Raw genomic sequence first — 15,625 nt, forward strand, 5'->3', positions numbered from 1 at the left:
CCAGAAAACCTAGACATCTAAATTGGTGGATTTTGAAGAAATTTCATGTCTGTCATATATAGGAATTGCTAAAAATAATCTTCATTTATATTGGGCTAGTAAATTAAGTCCCAATGATGTTTATTAGAGTGAATATAGTACACAGTGAAATCTGCTGAACGTAGAATTTAGTGACTATTTATTTGATAACAGCTTTATTGAGGTATAATTCACATACTGTACAATTCACTCACACAAAGTATAGAATTCAAAAGCTGTTTGTCTATTAATAGAGTTGTGTTGCCATCCCCGCCCTCAATTTCATCACCCCAAAAGGAAACCAAGTACCCTTTGTCAGTTTCTCCATTTCCCCCTAGTTCTCCCATCCCTGGCAAGCACAGTCTGTTTTCTGTTTCTGTATATTTACCTACTCTGGAAATTTTATATAAATGAAATCATGCAATATGTGCTATTTTATAACTGGGTTCTCTCAGCTTAATGTTAACATGTTCATCTATGTTGTTTGTGAATTTCCAAAATTTCTTTCGTTATTGATATTTGATTCCATTCTATTATGGTTGGAGAACTACTTTATATGGTTTTAAAAATTTATTGAGGCTTGTTTTATGGCTTAGGTTATGGTCCATCCCAGAGAATGTTTTGTGTATACCTGAGAAAAATGTGCATTTTGCTGTTGTTGGGTAGAGTGTACTATATAGATAAAGTTTTTTTGTGTGTGTGTTGAATTTGACACCTGCTCCCTCTGGAGGGAGTTTCTGTTGTCTGCTTTTTTTCTTGTGTGGATCACATAATCCTGTTTCTTTGAATGTCTTATAATTTTTTATCGAAAAGTAAACATTTTAGATAAAACATTATATTCTGGATATTAACCACCTCCTCTCAAAGATGGGCCTTATTGGTGTTTGCCTATTTGTTTAGTGTGACTCGATGGACTATTTTTGGGAAGTCTCTTTCCCCTAAGGTGTGAACTTCTGATTGTACTTGCATAGGATGAAGTCTTGAGCTTGTGCACAATTACTCTGGGATACTAGTGGTTTTATCAGGGCTCTATATGCCTTTTCTCCTTTTGTTGTTGTTTTGTTTTTGCTGTTCAATTGCTCACCTCTGTTGGTATTACACCCAGCTCTTGGTTTTCATTGATTGTTGGCTGATTGTTCTATTATTTTTGACAGTGCTCTGGGATATGAATTGTTCCACAGTGTAAGTCAATTAAATTTGGGCCCCTTGCAGGGATAGCTTTTGAAGTGAGTCTTTGAGGTTTCCTGTGACCTTAGGGGAGCTGTTCTTAACCATTTCTTTTCGTGGTTCTCTCTGGTAAACTATCTGCCTTATGATTTGGTTGATTGCTCTCATGAAGCTATCACCCTCCTCTTGTTTGCCATGAAACTATTTATTGTTTTGGGAGCACCCATAGGCTTGAACTTTCCTACATACTGATTCTAATAAAGTCAGTTCCTTATGGCATGCTTCTTGTGCTGTGAAAAATCTCTAAGCCACAGCTACAGAGCTAGGGGTGGTTTTAGTGGCCTGTTTCTTTCAGATTGACACTCTTGCTGTATGTGTAGAGTGTGAGTATGGGCAGTAGCTTCTGATTTCAGTTTGCTTCTCCTGGTATATTAATTCCAAATAGTGAACAAGTTGAGAGGAGGGTGATCAGGACCCCTGGGTTATTGGTATGCTGTTCCTCAGGTAGAGCCTCTGTTCTATGAATGGGAGCTGGGTGAAGCAAGGGAGCTCCTGACATCTCAGCTGCACTTTGTGGAGTTTCGTAGCTGCATAGTGGATGGGGAGAAGGGTGTGAGTGGGAGGAGTGGGGGGGTGAGAAATACTAATAGTCTGCCCTTCTCTGAGACATACCACAGCCTCAGTTGGAAGCTAGGGCAGATGGGCCCTTGTGTTCTTGGCTGCACTCTCTTGAGGTGGAATTTTTGTCATTCTGAGAGGGGAGCATGGGGGGTGGGGTGTACAGGCCATCCCTCAGATGCCATAGATCTTCACTATTTCCAAGTTTTAGTAGGTTTTTCTTGAAATAACTGTTTCTTCTATTGCTATTTGACTTTAGCATGATTTCTGGAGATTTTAAAGGGCTCTTATTTTTGCTAATTTTTATCAGTATGTTTGTTTGCTGGAGAATTGATCTGCAGAGGTCTTCATACCACTCCATTCTAGAAGATCTCTAGTGGTTTTCTTTTAAATGCTTGCTTAAGACAGGACTTTGAGGGCACCTGGGTGGCTCAGTGGGTTAAAGCCTCTGCCTTCAGCTCAGGTATGATCCTAGGGTCCTGGGATTGAGCCCCGCATCGGGCTCCCTGCTCAGAAGGGAGTCTGCTTCCCCCTCTCTCTCTGCCTGCCTCTCTGACTACTTGTGATCTCTGTCAAATAAATAAATAAAATCTTAAAAAAGACAGGACTTTGAAATTAATTCTTTATTGAGTTATTCAGGTGCTATTTAATGTATTTGCACATGTGGTTAAAAAGGTTTTGTCTTCTACTTTTATGCTTCACAAAGTCACAGTAAAATATAGACTTTATTTTTGGATGAATTTGAATATAAGCTTAATAATGAGAAGAACTTATGTTCTATGTCAGTCCCTTCTGCATATTAATTATGAGATCTCAAGTGGGTAACCTAACCACCTTGAATTTATTTGCTCATCCAAAATTTTGAGATAGTAGCTATTATTAAGTTAAATTGGGTACTGCATGTGAAAGCAATTTGTAAATTCTAAAAACTTAAAATGGAGAGTACTATTATTACAAGTTTAAATGAAACCTCCATCTTTTCTGATCTCATTCTCATGTAAATTCTATGAATAAAATTTATCTTAAGGAGTCTTTAGTATAGTTTGTGTGATTTTTAAATTTTTCATATTATGATCAATACTCTTATAAAATCAACAAGTATATTGCCTAGTAAATGATTACTTTAGATAAGCTTATTGTGAAATTATAATAGCGGAAGGAGAAAACATTTTTAGTATGTCTTTAAGGTGTGCCAGGAAATCCTTAAATTTTTATTTTTTTTAAATGCTGCCAGTATATATGATTATACATTGTTTTTGCTGTCTTCAGAGTATCCTGACTTTAAATCCTCGAACGCAAACTCATGCAACACTGCGTTCCACTTCAGCCAAGAAAGTAGACAAGAAACATTGGAAAAGAAATCCTGATAAAAACTGCTCTGTAAGTACAACTGATAGATGATTTCACACTGAAAATGATCTCATCTTATATATTATAGGACAAGATTCTACATATACTTTGAGATACAATTAAATATGTGTAAAGTACAGCTATAATTTTTTCATATTTTAAATATTTTATATTTGAAAAATCTCAAAAATGTCTTTTATTCCTTAAAAATCTATTGAAACATTTAAAAATTATATGGATTTAGTATGGTGCCAAAATTTATTTTCTTAAAACTCTATCAAATTTCTTTTTAAATTGTTTTGTAAAATCAAAAACACAAGAAACAATGTGTTGGCAAGAATGTGGAGAAAAAGGAACCCTCTTGCACTGTTGGTAGAAGTGCAAACTAGTACAGGCACTGTGAAGAGTATGGAGGTTTCTGAAACAAAGAATAATGGAATTATTATAGATCCAGTAACTACACTACTGTGTATTTACCCAAAGAATATGAAAACACTAATTTGAAAAGATACATACACCCCTATGTTTATTGCAACATTATTTACAATAGCCAAACTATGGAGAAAGCCCAAGTGTCTGTTGATAGATGAATGGATAAAGGGAATGTGGTGTATATAAACAATGGAATATTTATTATTCAGCCCTAAAAAAGAATGAAATCTTGCCATTTGCAATGACATGGTGAGAGCTAGAGAGTATAATGCTAAGCGACATAAGTCAGTTGGAAAAAGACAAATGCCATGTGATCTCACTCATATGTGGAATTTAAGAAACAAAACAAAGAAGCAAAGGAAAAAGTGCAAACCAAGAACCAGACTCTTAACTTTTGAAAACAAACTGATGGCTCCCAGATGGGAAATTGGTGGGTGGAGAGGAGGTAAAATAGGTGGTGCGGATTAAAGAGTATATTTATCATAATGAAAAAGGCTTAATTAAAGCCTTTAAAAATTGTTTTGTATATTAACACAAGGACACGGAAGAGTTGCCATATTACCGATATAGTTCAACTGAAGAATACATTGGTATATACAGACTGTTGTAGGATAATGCCTTTGGGGAATATATGAACAGTATTTGGGGGACACTGTGAACTTTGAATATTTCAAAGTGAGGTACATTGGCAAAAATGTCTGAGATTACTGGTGGCTGAAATGTTATTTAGCTGATCCTATGAGATTAACATGAGTCTGGCACTTGGAAGCCATAAATGGGGATTAAGTACAACCTTGAAGGCAATATTTAAAATACCATTTTAGGGGGTATACATTTTTAAATTAGGAAAGCAATTTCCTTTTTACCCAATTTCTCAAAATTTATTTCCCCAAAATTAATTTTCTCAGGTCAGTTAGTGAAACAATTAATAGCATTAGTTTATTTGCATTGGCCTTTTTGGTACTTTGCTTATACTGTCTAATGTAATGATTCCAGTTTATTTTTTATGTACTTCTTTCTTCCTTACATATTAACTCTTTGATGATGGAAATTGAACTATGCGTACAGATGTGTATGTATTCATGTGATTTTTTAAAAATTTTTTTGTCACTGGGCACTCAGCAAATTTTTTTTTTTTTTTTTTTTTTTAAGGATTTTATTTATTTATTTGACAGAGAGAGATCACAAGTAGATGGAGAGGAAGGCAGAGAGAGAGAGAGAGAGAGAGGGAAGCAGGCTTCTTGGTGAGCAGAGAGCCCGATGTGGGACTCGATCCCAGGACCCTGAGATCATGACCTGAGCCGAAGGCAGCGGCTTAACCCACTGAGCCACCCAGGCGCCCCACTCAGCAAAGTTTTTTAAATGAAAAAAGGAAATAGAAATACAAAGAGACAATGTGACTTGAGGTGATAACACAGCCACTTAGTAGCAAATCTGAATTTGGAGTCCACTTTTCTTTGTACCATTTGGGTGAGTTTTGCTTTCCACCATGTGGTCTCTGAAAGGAGACTAGTGTGATCCAAATTAGATCATTAGATCAAGTAAGAGACTGATTCTACGGCATGGTCTTTTTTTTTTTTTTTAAGATTTTATTTATTTGTTTGACAGAAATCACAAGTAGGCAGAGAGGCAGGCAGAGAGAGACAAAGGGAAGCAAGTTCCCTGCTGACCAGAAAGCCTGATGTGGGGCTTGATCCCAAGGGATCCCATGGGATCCCATGGGATCATGACCTGAGCCGAAGGCAGAGGCTTAACCCACTGAGCCACCCAGGTGCCCCTTTAAGGCATGATCTTATATTATGATGTGACTAAAGAAGTCATGTAAATTTTAAATTTAGAAAGCCCTCAAGGATTATTAAGTCTAAATCATTTTAAAGGTATGAGAACTCTGATCCAGAAAAATTATATGACTTCTTCTCTAAGGTCACATTTATATATTATTAAGCTATGTATGGTAAACATATGTTTATACATACATACATACAATACATGTATGTATGTATTGAGAAACCTTTATTGAGAAAGAATAAGGTTTTATTGAGAAAGAGAGGCTTTCTTTGTTATCATTTGTATTACTTTTATTTTATGAAAATTAGCATTTTGTTCTAAAATGTTAAACTGTAAACTGTCTCATTTTACCATATGTGTGTACATACAAATAATATATAATATTACATATAAATATGTTATTTTTTATTTTTATAAATATAAATATAAAAATAAACAAAAATATATAAAAATATAAAAGTATTTCCTTTTTATATTTTATTTTATGTTATTATTTATATAATATATAAATATAAACTTTATATATATGTATATAAATTATCGGCAAAGATGCAGTGAGATGGGTTTTCTCCATTGAGTATATATTGGCACAAATTCTGAGAAAAGCAGTTTGACAGTATCTTTGACAATATTCATTAACACCTGTGTTTAGTTCTATAGGGCTGCCGTAACAAAGTACCATTAATTGGTTTTCTAAAAAATAGAAATTATCAATGTTCTGGAGGCTAGAAATCTGAGAGGGTTGTTTTCTTCTGAGGCTTTTCTGCTGCTTTTTCCTTGTGTCTTCATGTGGTGTTTTTCTCTGTATGTCCCTATGTCCAAATTTCCTCTAATAATGACACTAATCATATTAGATTAGGGTCCTGCCTAATGACCTCATTTTAATTCAATTACCTCTGTAAAGACTGTCTCCAAATACACTTACATTTTGAGTGTATTTGGAGATTAAGACTCCAACATATGAATTTGTGGGGGACATAATTACATCCATAACAGTATCTTTAAATTATCACTTACAACCCAATAATTCATCTTCTAGTAGACTATCCTAAACAAAGAATTAGGAATGTAGGTAAAGAAATAAGTCGAAAGAAACTTATCCCTATGTTATTTATTTGGTAGAGAAAAATGTGGGAGAAAACCCACTGAATTGCATCCAATGAGTTGTGGTTAAATAAATTAGGGCAGATCCATTCAGTGGAAAATTGTGCAATTGTGGAAATTTTTTAAAAATAATAATCTGGAAAAATACAATCTATATTACAAGGAAAAGGCATGAACATTATATTTAAGAATGGTTGTGTGCAGTTAAACACACACACACACACCAAGACACATAGAAAAAGAAAATATAATGGAATGTTAATAGTGATTAGCTTTGTTTTGTTAGTATTTCTGTTTGCTTCAAGTTTTCTATGATAAGCAAGTATTAGTGGAAAATCATCTAATCATCTCAATTTGTAAGATCAGTTTTATTGGTCCGAATTTATACCATTTTGAAAATTCTATTTGACACACTTATATTAAAAAAGAGCAGTGAAATTCATACCCAAAGTGGAACGATAGAGCTAGGTTTGAAAGTTATTCTCAGTGCAGTTAAAGAATGTAATTCCTTTCCTTTTCATTAGTATGCTCTTTGTGTTTGCATGAAGAATTGATTAGAAGTGTAACCAAAAGATATGATTTATATTTTAATTTGTAAATTTTCATACTTGAGTTTTATAATCACTCATCAAAATTAAAAAACCTTATGTGTATATAAAGCAAACATAAGACTTTGAAAGGAAGAGAGAAGGCCACCTAGCTAGAGAAATGCAACCTAAAGAATGAAACAGTAGTGAGTTCCCTGGGTTCCTTTTTTCTGCATTTATCCCAGTCTTGGTGAGGAGTGCTCAGCTGGGTCAGTCAGTAGAGCATCTGACTCTTGATCTTGGGATCATTAATTGAAGCCTCACATTGGGTGTAGAGCTTACTTAAATTAATTAATTAATTAAATTTAAAAGTAAAAATAAATCAAATGTGTTTTGGAAAAAAATGGAAATAGTAAAATAGATAAATAAAATGAAAAAAATATCCCGGTCTTGGAGCTAAAGAAATTGGAGAACTGGCAATGATAACTGTGTGTGCATGCATGCCCACACCCACCCACCTACCCCTACGCCCCCCAAACACACACACATAAGTCTGAACAAAACTCTGCTCTCTCTAACTAAAATAACAGGGAAGGAACAGTCTAGCAAGACCAAAAACCTTCAGATAGTAATTTCTCTACTCTAGCCAAACACAGCAAGAAAAACTGTGAACCAAATACTTGGCTTGGGTGTAAAGATTAGGGAGCCAGTATTTTTTTTTTTAAATATTTTATTTATTTATTTGACAGAGAGAAATCACAAGTAGGCAGAGAGGCAGGCAGAGAGAGAGGAGGAAGCAGGCTCCCTGCTGACAAGAAAGCCCGATATGGGGCTTGAACCCAGGACCTGGGATCATGACCTGAGCCGAAGGCAGCAGCTTAACCCACTGAGCCACCCAGGCTCCCTGGGAGCCAGTACTTTGATCCCCATTAGCTAGCTAGTAACTGAGTGGGTCCATATCTCCACTCACCTGTGTGATGTCAGTGGAGATACCACTGGACTTCTGCTGCTCTCCAGAGGAAGAGAAGAAAGAGGGAAGGGCTGAAAAATACGAGAAAGGAAATAATGGGTAAAAACTTTCCAAATTTGGCAGGAAATTTAAACCGATAGATTCAAAGACCTGAGTGAAACCCAAAGAAATCTATAGCAAGATATGTCATAATTAAACTTCCAAAACTAAAGACAAAGACAATATCCTGAAGGAGGTCAGCCTACTTGCTTCAAGGCAGGGACAAGAACTCTTGTGGGCTATTATATTCCTGAGCCTTGCCTTATTGCTCTGGCTATGACTAGACAGTATCACTGACTACATCCTTGCTCTGCAAGTTTCCTTCCTTCCCACCCTGCTTTACCCCTCTTATACTTTTCCTGAGTAGGACTTACTCCGTAAATCACCTGTACGCAAATCCCTGTCTCAAATTTTGCTTTTAGGGAAAATCAATTTAAATTGCTAGACAAACAGTCAAATCTTGGGGCATTATGAGCAGCGCTTGATACAAAAAATCTCTTTCTCCTTCCTAAAATATTTTCTTTCTCTTCGATTGCAGGACATCAGACTCCTTTATTAAGCATCTCCTTGGCTTCTTTGTTCATCTTCTCACCCCTGAATATTAAGAGTGCCTAAGGCTTAGATCATTCTCTCTCTTTTCGAGGCTCATTATGTTGGTGATCTCATTTTTTCTCCTCACTTTAAATGCTGTCTATATCCAGACTCTTATCACCTCTCACCACCTTCACCACTACCAACCTTTCAAAGCCCATATCATTATCTCTCATCTGGTTTGTTTCAATAGCCTTGAAACAGTTTCTGTGCTTACGCCTTTCCTGGTAGAATCTTGTCTTAATACACATAGAAATCCTTTTAAAATTCCTGTGCTCAGAATCTTTCAGTGGTTTTTCAGCTCACATGGAGTTTGCACAATTTCTTTTGTACAGTTGTCACCTCAGCAAGACCTCCAGCCACTTTATTTCTCTAAGACTGCCCCATTCTGAGCTCTCTTTAGACTTCTCTGCCTAATTTTTCTTCTAGCGCTTGTCACTGATATACTCCGTTTTTCACTCACTAATTTATTTTTTGTTTTTTTCCACTGGAATATAGTCCAAGAGGGCAGTGATTTTTGTGTTTTGTTCATCGTGTGTTCTGTTTCATAAGCTGTGTTCCCTGTTTCTAGAACAGCTGGTGCTCACTAAATACCTGTTGAAAGAATGCATGAATGAATATGACCGTTCTTTTATGTATTCCTTATATATTAGACATAAGAATTACATTTTTTCTTGTATAGTGCTGTACAGTTTCCAGAGTACCTTTGCATATTACATTTGCATTTTACCATGATGTGAATGGACAACTCAGATTTGTCTCCTTGTTTTATGGATGAGGACTATGCTGAAAATGCTAAATGATTTACTTAAGCTTTTTGAAATCACTTAGTGCTGCAGCCAGATCTAGAATTCAGGTCATCTGGATCTAGTGCATGTTTTTCAGGATATCACCTAGGTTCTTTAGGAAAGACAAGTAAGAGTATTGGAAAATAGAATCATCAAAGTAAGAAAAATGTGGGTTGTAGTGGTTGTCCAATTTTTTTTTTTAACCAATAATCTTATATCATTTCTGAAGATAGCCAAAGAGATCATTTTCAGCTAACTTGCTGACCACCAAATACAAAGGTGTTATTTATCTATGTTTATTTTGTTTCACTTTCTAACGATTTTGCTTTGGCTTTACAATTTTGTTTTGATTTAGTTCAGATGATCACTGACTTATCACTCTTTGCATATGTGCATCAGGGTTATGGGTTGTGTTTCTTTGAATTCCCAGGGAAGAAGTTTTTCTTAAGATTGCATAGTTTTCTGTCCCTATATGCCTTTCTTTTTAAGAAGTCCATTTGATCCTAAAAACAACCATATTTCAGGACCTATACTGCATGGCATTTAGAGATGAATAAATTACAAATTATAGTCTAAAATTGTCTATTAAAATGGATGTAGGTTTAGTTTTGATAAACAATTTTTTTAAAAATTATTTTATTTATTTATTTTTAAAGATTTTACTTATTTATTTGACAGACAGAGATCATAAGTAGGCAGAGAGGCAGGCAGAGAGAGAGAGAGGAGGAAGCAGGCTCCCTGCCGAGCAGAGAGCCTGATGCGGGGCTTGATTCCAGGACCCTGGGATCATGACCTGAGCTGAAGACAGAGGCTTTAACCCCTGAGCCACCCAGGTGCCCCAATAAACAAATTTATAGGCTTCTTTGAAGACAGGCATCTGTTTGACCTGTAAAAGAGCACTGGGAACGGAAATTCTGAATTTTTTTTTTCTTTTAACCCAGGAATTTCTTCCCTTGGCAGTTTGATATCATTCTAGTACTAATTGGAAATTCTGAATTCAGTAGGGGATTTAAACTGGCAAATGTGTTTATACTGGTTAATGAAGCACGAAGCAGTTATTTCCAGTATCTTTTAAGCAGGTGTTCTATAACTACTGTTTATTTTTGCCATTTTTAATAATGTTGAACTGTCTTAATTGCATAAATATTTTGTACTCATTTTCCATTAGCAATTTTTGAAGACCAGAAAATGTTACGAATCAGAAAACTGGGTGAGAATAAAAAGGGAAGGCAGTTAAAGACAGCCAATTATTAGACATCCTGTCCAGGATTCCGCTGTTGAATGGTAGAATCAGAGGTTGCACTCATGCAATCTGGCACCAGAACTTTTTAAGTAAAACTGTATAAAAATTAATCACTGACTTTTTTTTTTCCATTCTAAGAAATGACCACAGTAATATATAGGTTTTCATAAATTGTTACTGTTTTCCTGTGTGAGGTTCACAATCTTAGTCACTATTTTTGTTTTGTATTTGTTGCCTTTTGATAATGGGCTAACCATTGTGTCACTTTTCACAGTGGAATGAAGATGAATTTGACATAGACATTGCCAAGAAGTTCTCACATTCTTTTTGAAATGTCAATAAATAACAATAGTACTCTTTCAAAGGAAGAACCACGAAGGAGTTTTAATTATCACTGTGATTCGGTCAAATTTGCCTTTAGCTGAATTTGTCTAACTTTCATAATAGAAGATGGATTTAACAAGGAAGATGGGAGGCAAGATTCAGATTATTGTAGAAGGCTTGTAGACAAAAGAAGACAGCGCAGTGGGTATGTAGGAGAGTGGATAAACTTGAATATATTTAGGACATGTCTCAGTCTGCTTGGGCTACAATAGCAAAAATATCAGACTGGTGGCTTAAACAACAGACATTTAATTCCCACACTTCTGTATGCTGGGAGGTCCAACCTCAGAGCACTGGCAGATTTGGTGTCTGGTGAGGGCCTGCTTCCGGGTTGATAGATGACTCATATGGCAAATGGGATGAGAGAGTTTTTTGGGGTCCCTTTTATAAGGGCACTAATCCCATTCATGAGGTCTTCACCTTTATGACCTAATCACCTCTAATATGCCCCATCTCCTCATATCATCACACTGGGGAGTTAGAATTTCAATATATGAATTCTGGATGGGGGGAACACAAACCTTCAGTCTATAACAGGAAGTAAAATAAATATGACTTGTGAGTTTACTTTATATGTGCATTTAGTTGTTTATAAGATAAATTGGGACAGAAATCATGAGTTCAGTTTGTGATCTTTTGTTTCTTGTAATATCCCATGTGGTAGCTCAGTAAAAGGATTCAGGAAAGGAGATGAAGAATTTTGAATCATCAGAGTATATATGGGTATAAAGGCCTGCATATAGAGTTATCCAGGAAGAGTGTGGAGAGTGGGAAGAGTTTGGATCTTAGATCTTTGAGGCTTTGGGTATGGTTAGGGAGAGACAAGTGAGGCACCGACTTGAGGTACAAAATATAAGGGGCATCAAAAGACTTTGTAAGCAAGACAAATAATACAAAAACATATAAAACATGTATAAAGGAGCATACCTCTTTCCTTTTGCCTCAGGCTCTGGTGTGGCTTAGCAGGACGCTGAAAAACATGATGACAAGAGCAGTGGAGATGAGATTTTAGTTAACTAGCACCATGTGGGGTGAGATTCGAGAGCCTTGAAATAATCGTGAGAGAGTTCCTACAAAGAAGGACAGGTCAATGTGTTTTCTCTCTAATACATGATTTCCAAATGTGGTTGTTTTTTATATTTTGGAAATTATCCTTATGATTTACTTTGTGTGCCAGGGTCCATTTTTCTTTCTCAAGCTTGCATGACTATTAAGGGACAAAACACACATAGTTAATACAGTCATCACTTAACCTCATTTAGAAAGAAAAGTGGAATCATTCTTGCTTCGATAACCAGCTACCTGGCTCTGTTAAACTTGACATAAAATGCAGGTCCCAGTGTTGATACATAGCAAATTCACAGTATGAATTTCTTTTTTTAAACTCCAAAGTTAAACGAATTTTTGACCAGATTCACAGTAAGAAAGCAGTCCCTGTTCTACCCTCACCTCTTCTTATACCATATTTTAAAACAACTTCTTAAGCTTGAGCTTGCATTCCTGATTGCTGACAATAGCAATCTTCCAAAACTAGACCCAGTGCCTGAAGGAGTTTCTGAAATAAAATAAAATAAAATAACCAAAACCAAGTTTCTTTGCCATTTAATGCCTTCTTCAATAGGTAAAAAATGCATTGTTTGTATAGAGAATACAAGTATCAGACTAGAAACTCAGGCATATAGGAAATATAACCTCCTTTCTTTTTCTGTAACCAAACTGAGTTTTTGTTTTGAGCTTTTTCAGAGTAGAAATTCAGTCATTGTCATTTTCAGGATTTTTGTCCCCGCTGGTCTCCTTGCCCCTCCTTAGTACTCTGGGCTAACATCTGACTTCCATGGGATTTGGTGACAAGTGTGGTAGATGAGGTGAGCCCAGCTGATTCTTCATTATGTATTTCCATTAATAGCCAGTCATGGGGGATGTGGAGTCATCCTTCATTCCCTTTCACCAGATCCATTTCTGTTCCCCACCTCTGTGCTACTTTTAAGTCACTTTTGAATGCATGACAGATACTTCTAATATTCCACTCAATACTGGGGCTCAGGAAACTTCACAGTCTAGTCACCTCCTTCCAGGGCTTCATCATAGCTTCTCTAGCTCATGATCTCCAAGTACCTTTACCATCCCCCTATGTCTAACCTGAGTTGCTGAGCAATGATCCTTTTTTTCTGGTATCTACCAAAATTTCTGGGCCCTCCCCTTTTCCATTTTGCCTTTCCACTCTTAAAATATTTATATAGTTTATATGAGAAGGTAAGAGTGGAGGTAAAAATTTACTTTTAACTCATCACACATTTCCTTTTAAATCCATTGTCAACCACTCAAGTTCTTTCAGATTCCTTGAAAAGCTGACTTCCAACATCTTAAGTCTCAGAAAAACTCTCTTTATCCCATTGCTTTCAGTGGTTATATCTTTTTCTCAAGAAATGAAAACTGTTGGCCTCACTGCCTAATGTGCATATTTTAGGAGGAAGAGAAATTATGGTAAAACTTCCCTATCCCATGAAGTCTGATTTTGAATTTGGATTTAACAGAATTGATGATTATCTCCCATTCTCCATCCAGCAGGTTCTCAAATGAAGTCAGTCAGGGGTGGGGAGAGAGGGTGGAGTTAAGTTTCTATTTTGGGTCAGAGAAAGTAAGAAAGAAGGGTTAAGACAGGCACATGGGGCACTTGGGTGGCTTGATTGTTGGACTTTTGATTTCAGCTCAGGTCATGATCTCAGCGTCTCAAAATCAAGCCCATGTTGGGCTTAGTGGGGAGTCTGCTTGAGACTCACTCTAAAATAAATAAAAATTAAAAAAAAAAAAGACAGGCAAGGCCATTTAAAACCCCATGTTGGGAAACTTAGATGGTACTTGCAAGACTCTGAAAGTGAGTACCTCCTTAGATTTTGTGACATTGATGCCTCACTTTCCTCACTGTAATACTGACCCAGAAAACAGCTGTGAATCAAAGGACTTGTACTGCTCTGGAGGTACCAGCAGGACCTAGGGATGTTCCCATGAATGCTTAAACTTGGGTCGCAACTGGCAACTGTCAATAGAGACTCAGATGGCTTTGGATGGCACAGGTAGCCCCAGAACTCCAGGCTGGCTAACTGGGTGGGCTTGTCCGGTCATTACCTTAACTTCATAGTAAAGCTACCACACATTATGTATTACTGGATTTTTTGGGATCATTAATCTGACAGGTACCAGTTTACCATTTATAAGAACAGTTATCCTGCTATATGCATTGAGAACATTGTAATGAATTAGAAAAAAAAATGAGTTTATTTTTAGATAAGTATATTTTAAGTGCTCTTTATTGGGCAATCTTTTCCATACTTCTAAGAGAGGTTAGAAGTTATCATTATATAAACTTAGTAATTAATTTTATGTGTGTGTTAGAATAGACATTAATTTGAAGAAACTATTTGATTCTTTAAAGAAAATGCAAATTTAAAGTTTAGCAGAGGGAAAAATATACGGTGACATGTGATTAACTAAAAATCCTCTGTCAAAGAGTATAAAAATTTAAGTAGAAGAGGAATTCTGAGCCTAAAATCTTGGCTTGTGGTCATTTAGACATATGTAGACTTTGTAATTTTGGAATTAGGGTGGGATCTTTTGACACATAACCAGTATTTATTTTAAAATAATAACTTATATTACTTATGGGAAGTCTTGAAGTCTAGTTATGAATTCAAAAGGAGAATTTTGAGCCATTTCAATTTCTTTAAGAATATGAAGTATACCCTGAATCAGTAGTTAAAATATGAAATATTGATTAATTTTTATTGTCTGTATATGAGATATGAACTCTTAAAAGCATTTTCTGAACATTTTTGCACATTAATCCAGTGGCTGGAAATAAGTTACTTTTCATAGCAGTGAGCTCTCTTAAAGAATTAAAGTGTCACATTTTTCTATATTCCAACACTACTATAGAGCAGTTATTCTGCCTAATTTTAAGAATTACATAATATAAATATTTGCTTAGAACCTGCCTTGTACAGTTCCATTAATTATGGAAATTAATGGCAGACCTACTTACTATATGCCTGCCATTGTGAAAAGTGGTGGGTAAAGGGACAAACACTTTTCTTGCCTTGACAACTTACAGTCTTTTTCACAGGCATTTAAGTCATTCACAATCAGGCCTTGCAGGTATAGTTAACCATGGGAATTACAGCTGTGGAATCTGGTCTCAGGATTCAAGGTTGGCCTCCCTGAGAAACCAGAATTTAATATGAAAATACAGATGGAGGAGGAAGACCAGAAGAAGGGGGATCCCACTAGAATGGAACACATATACTGGAAAGATTGAGATGAGAGAGCATACTGAATCCAGGTCCTGAAATAGTTTTAGTACTGCATGGCTGAAGTGTAGTGTGAAGATATGTACCAAGTAATGAGAAGAGATCAGCAAAGACTAGTACATGTAACAATAACACTGATAATGATGAAGATTATATTAATGATTATATTTATTGAGAAGTTCTGTAGTCTGGTGATTTCATTATAAGAAGTGCATGTCATCAGGTTAGGAAAGCACAGTCTTTGCTACATGCTGTAATTTAGTTTTGTCACATATTAGGGTCTCTCTGTGTGTGTATATGTT

General features: G+C 35.9%; 1 protein-coding gene across 1 annotated transcript in view; it reads left to right on the forward strand.

The window, feature by feature from the left end:
• Positions 1-15,625, forward strand: part of DPYD (dihydropyrimidine dehydrogenase) — an 853,664-nt gene that overhangs the window by 37,090 nt on the left and 800,949 nt on the right. Inside the window, exon 2 of the mRNA XM_047727240.1 lies at positions 3,073-3,183. Within this exon, the coding sequence (XP_047583196.1) occupies positions 3,073-3,183 (111 nt within the window). The remainder of the gene's footprint in view (positions 1-3,072; positions 3,184-15,625) is intronic.

Source organism: Lutra lutra, chromosome 4 (assembly GCF_902655055.1).
Source record: "Lutra lutra chromosome 4, mLutLut1.2, whole genome shotgun sequence".
In the NCBI taxonomy this organism is placed as follows: domain Eukaryota; kingdom Metazoa; phylum Chordata; class Mammalia; order Carnivora; family Mustelidae; genus Lutra; species Lutra lutra.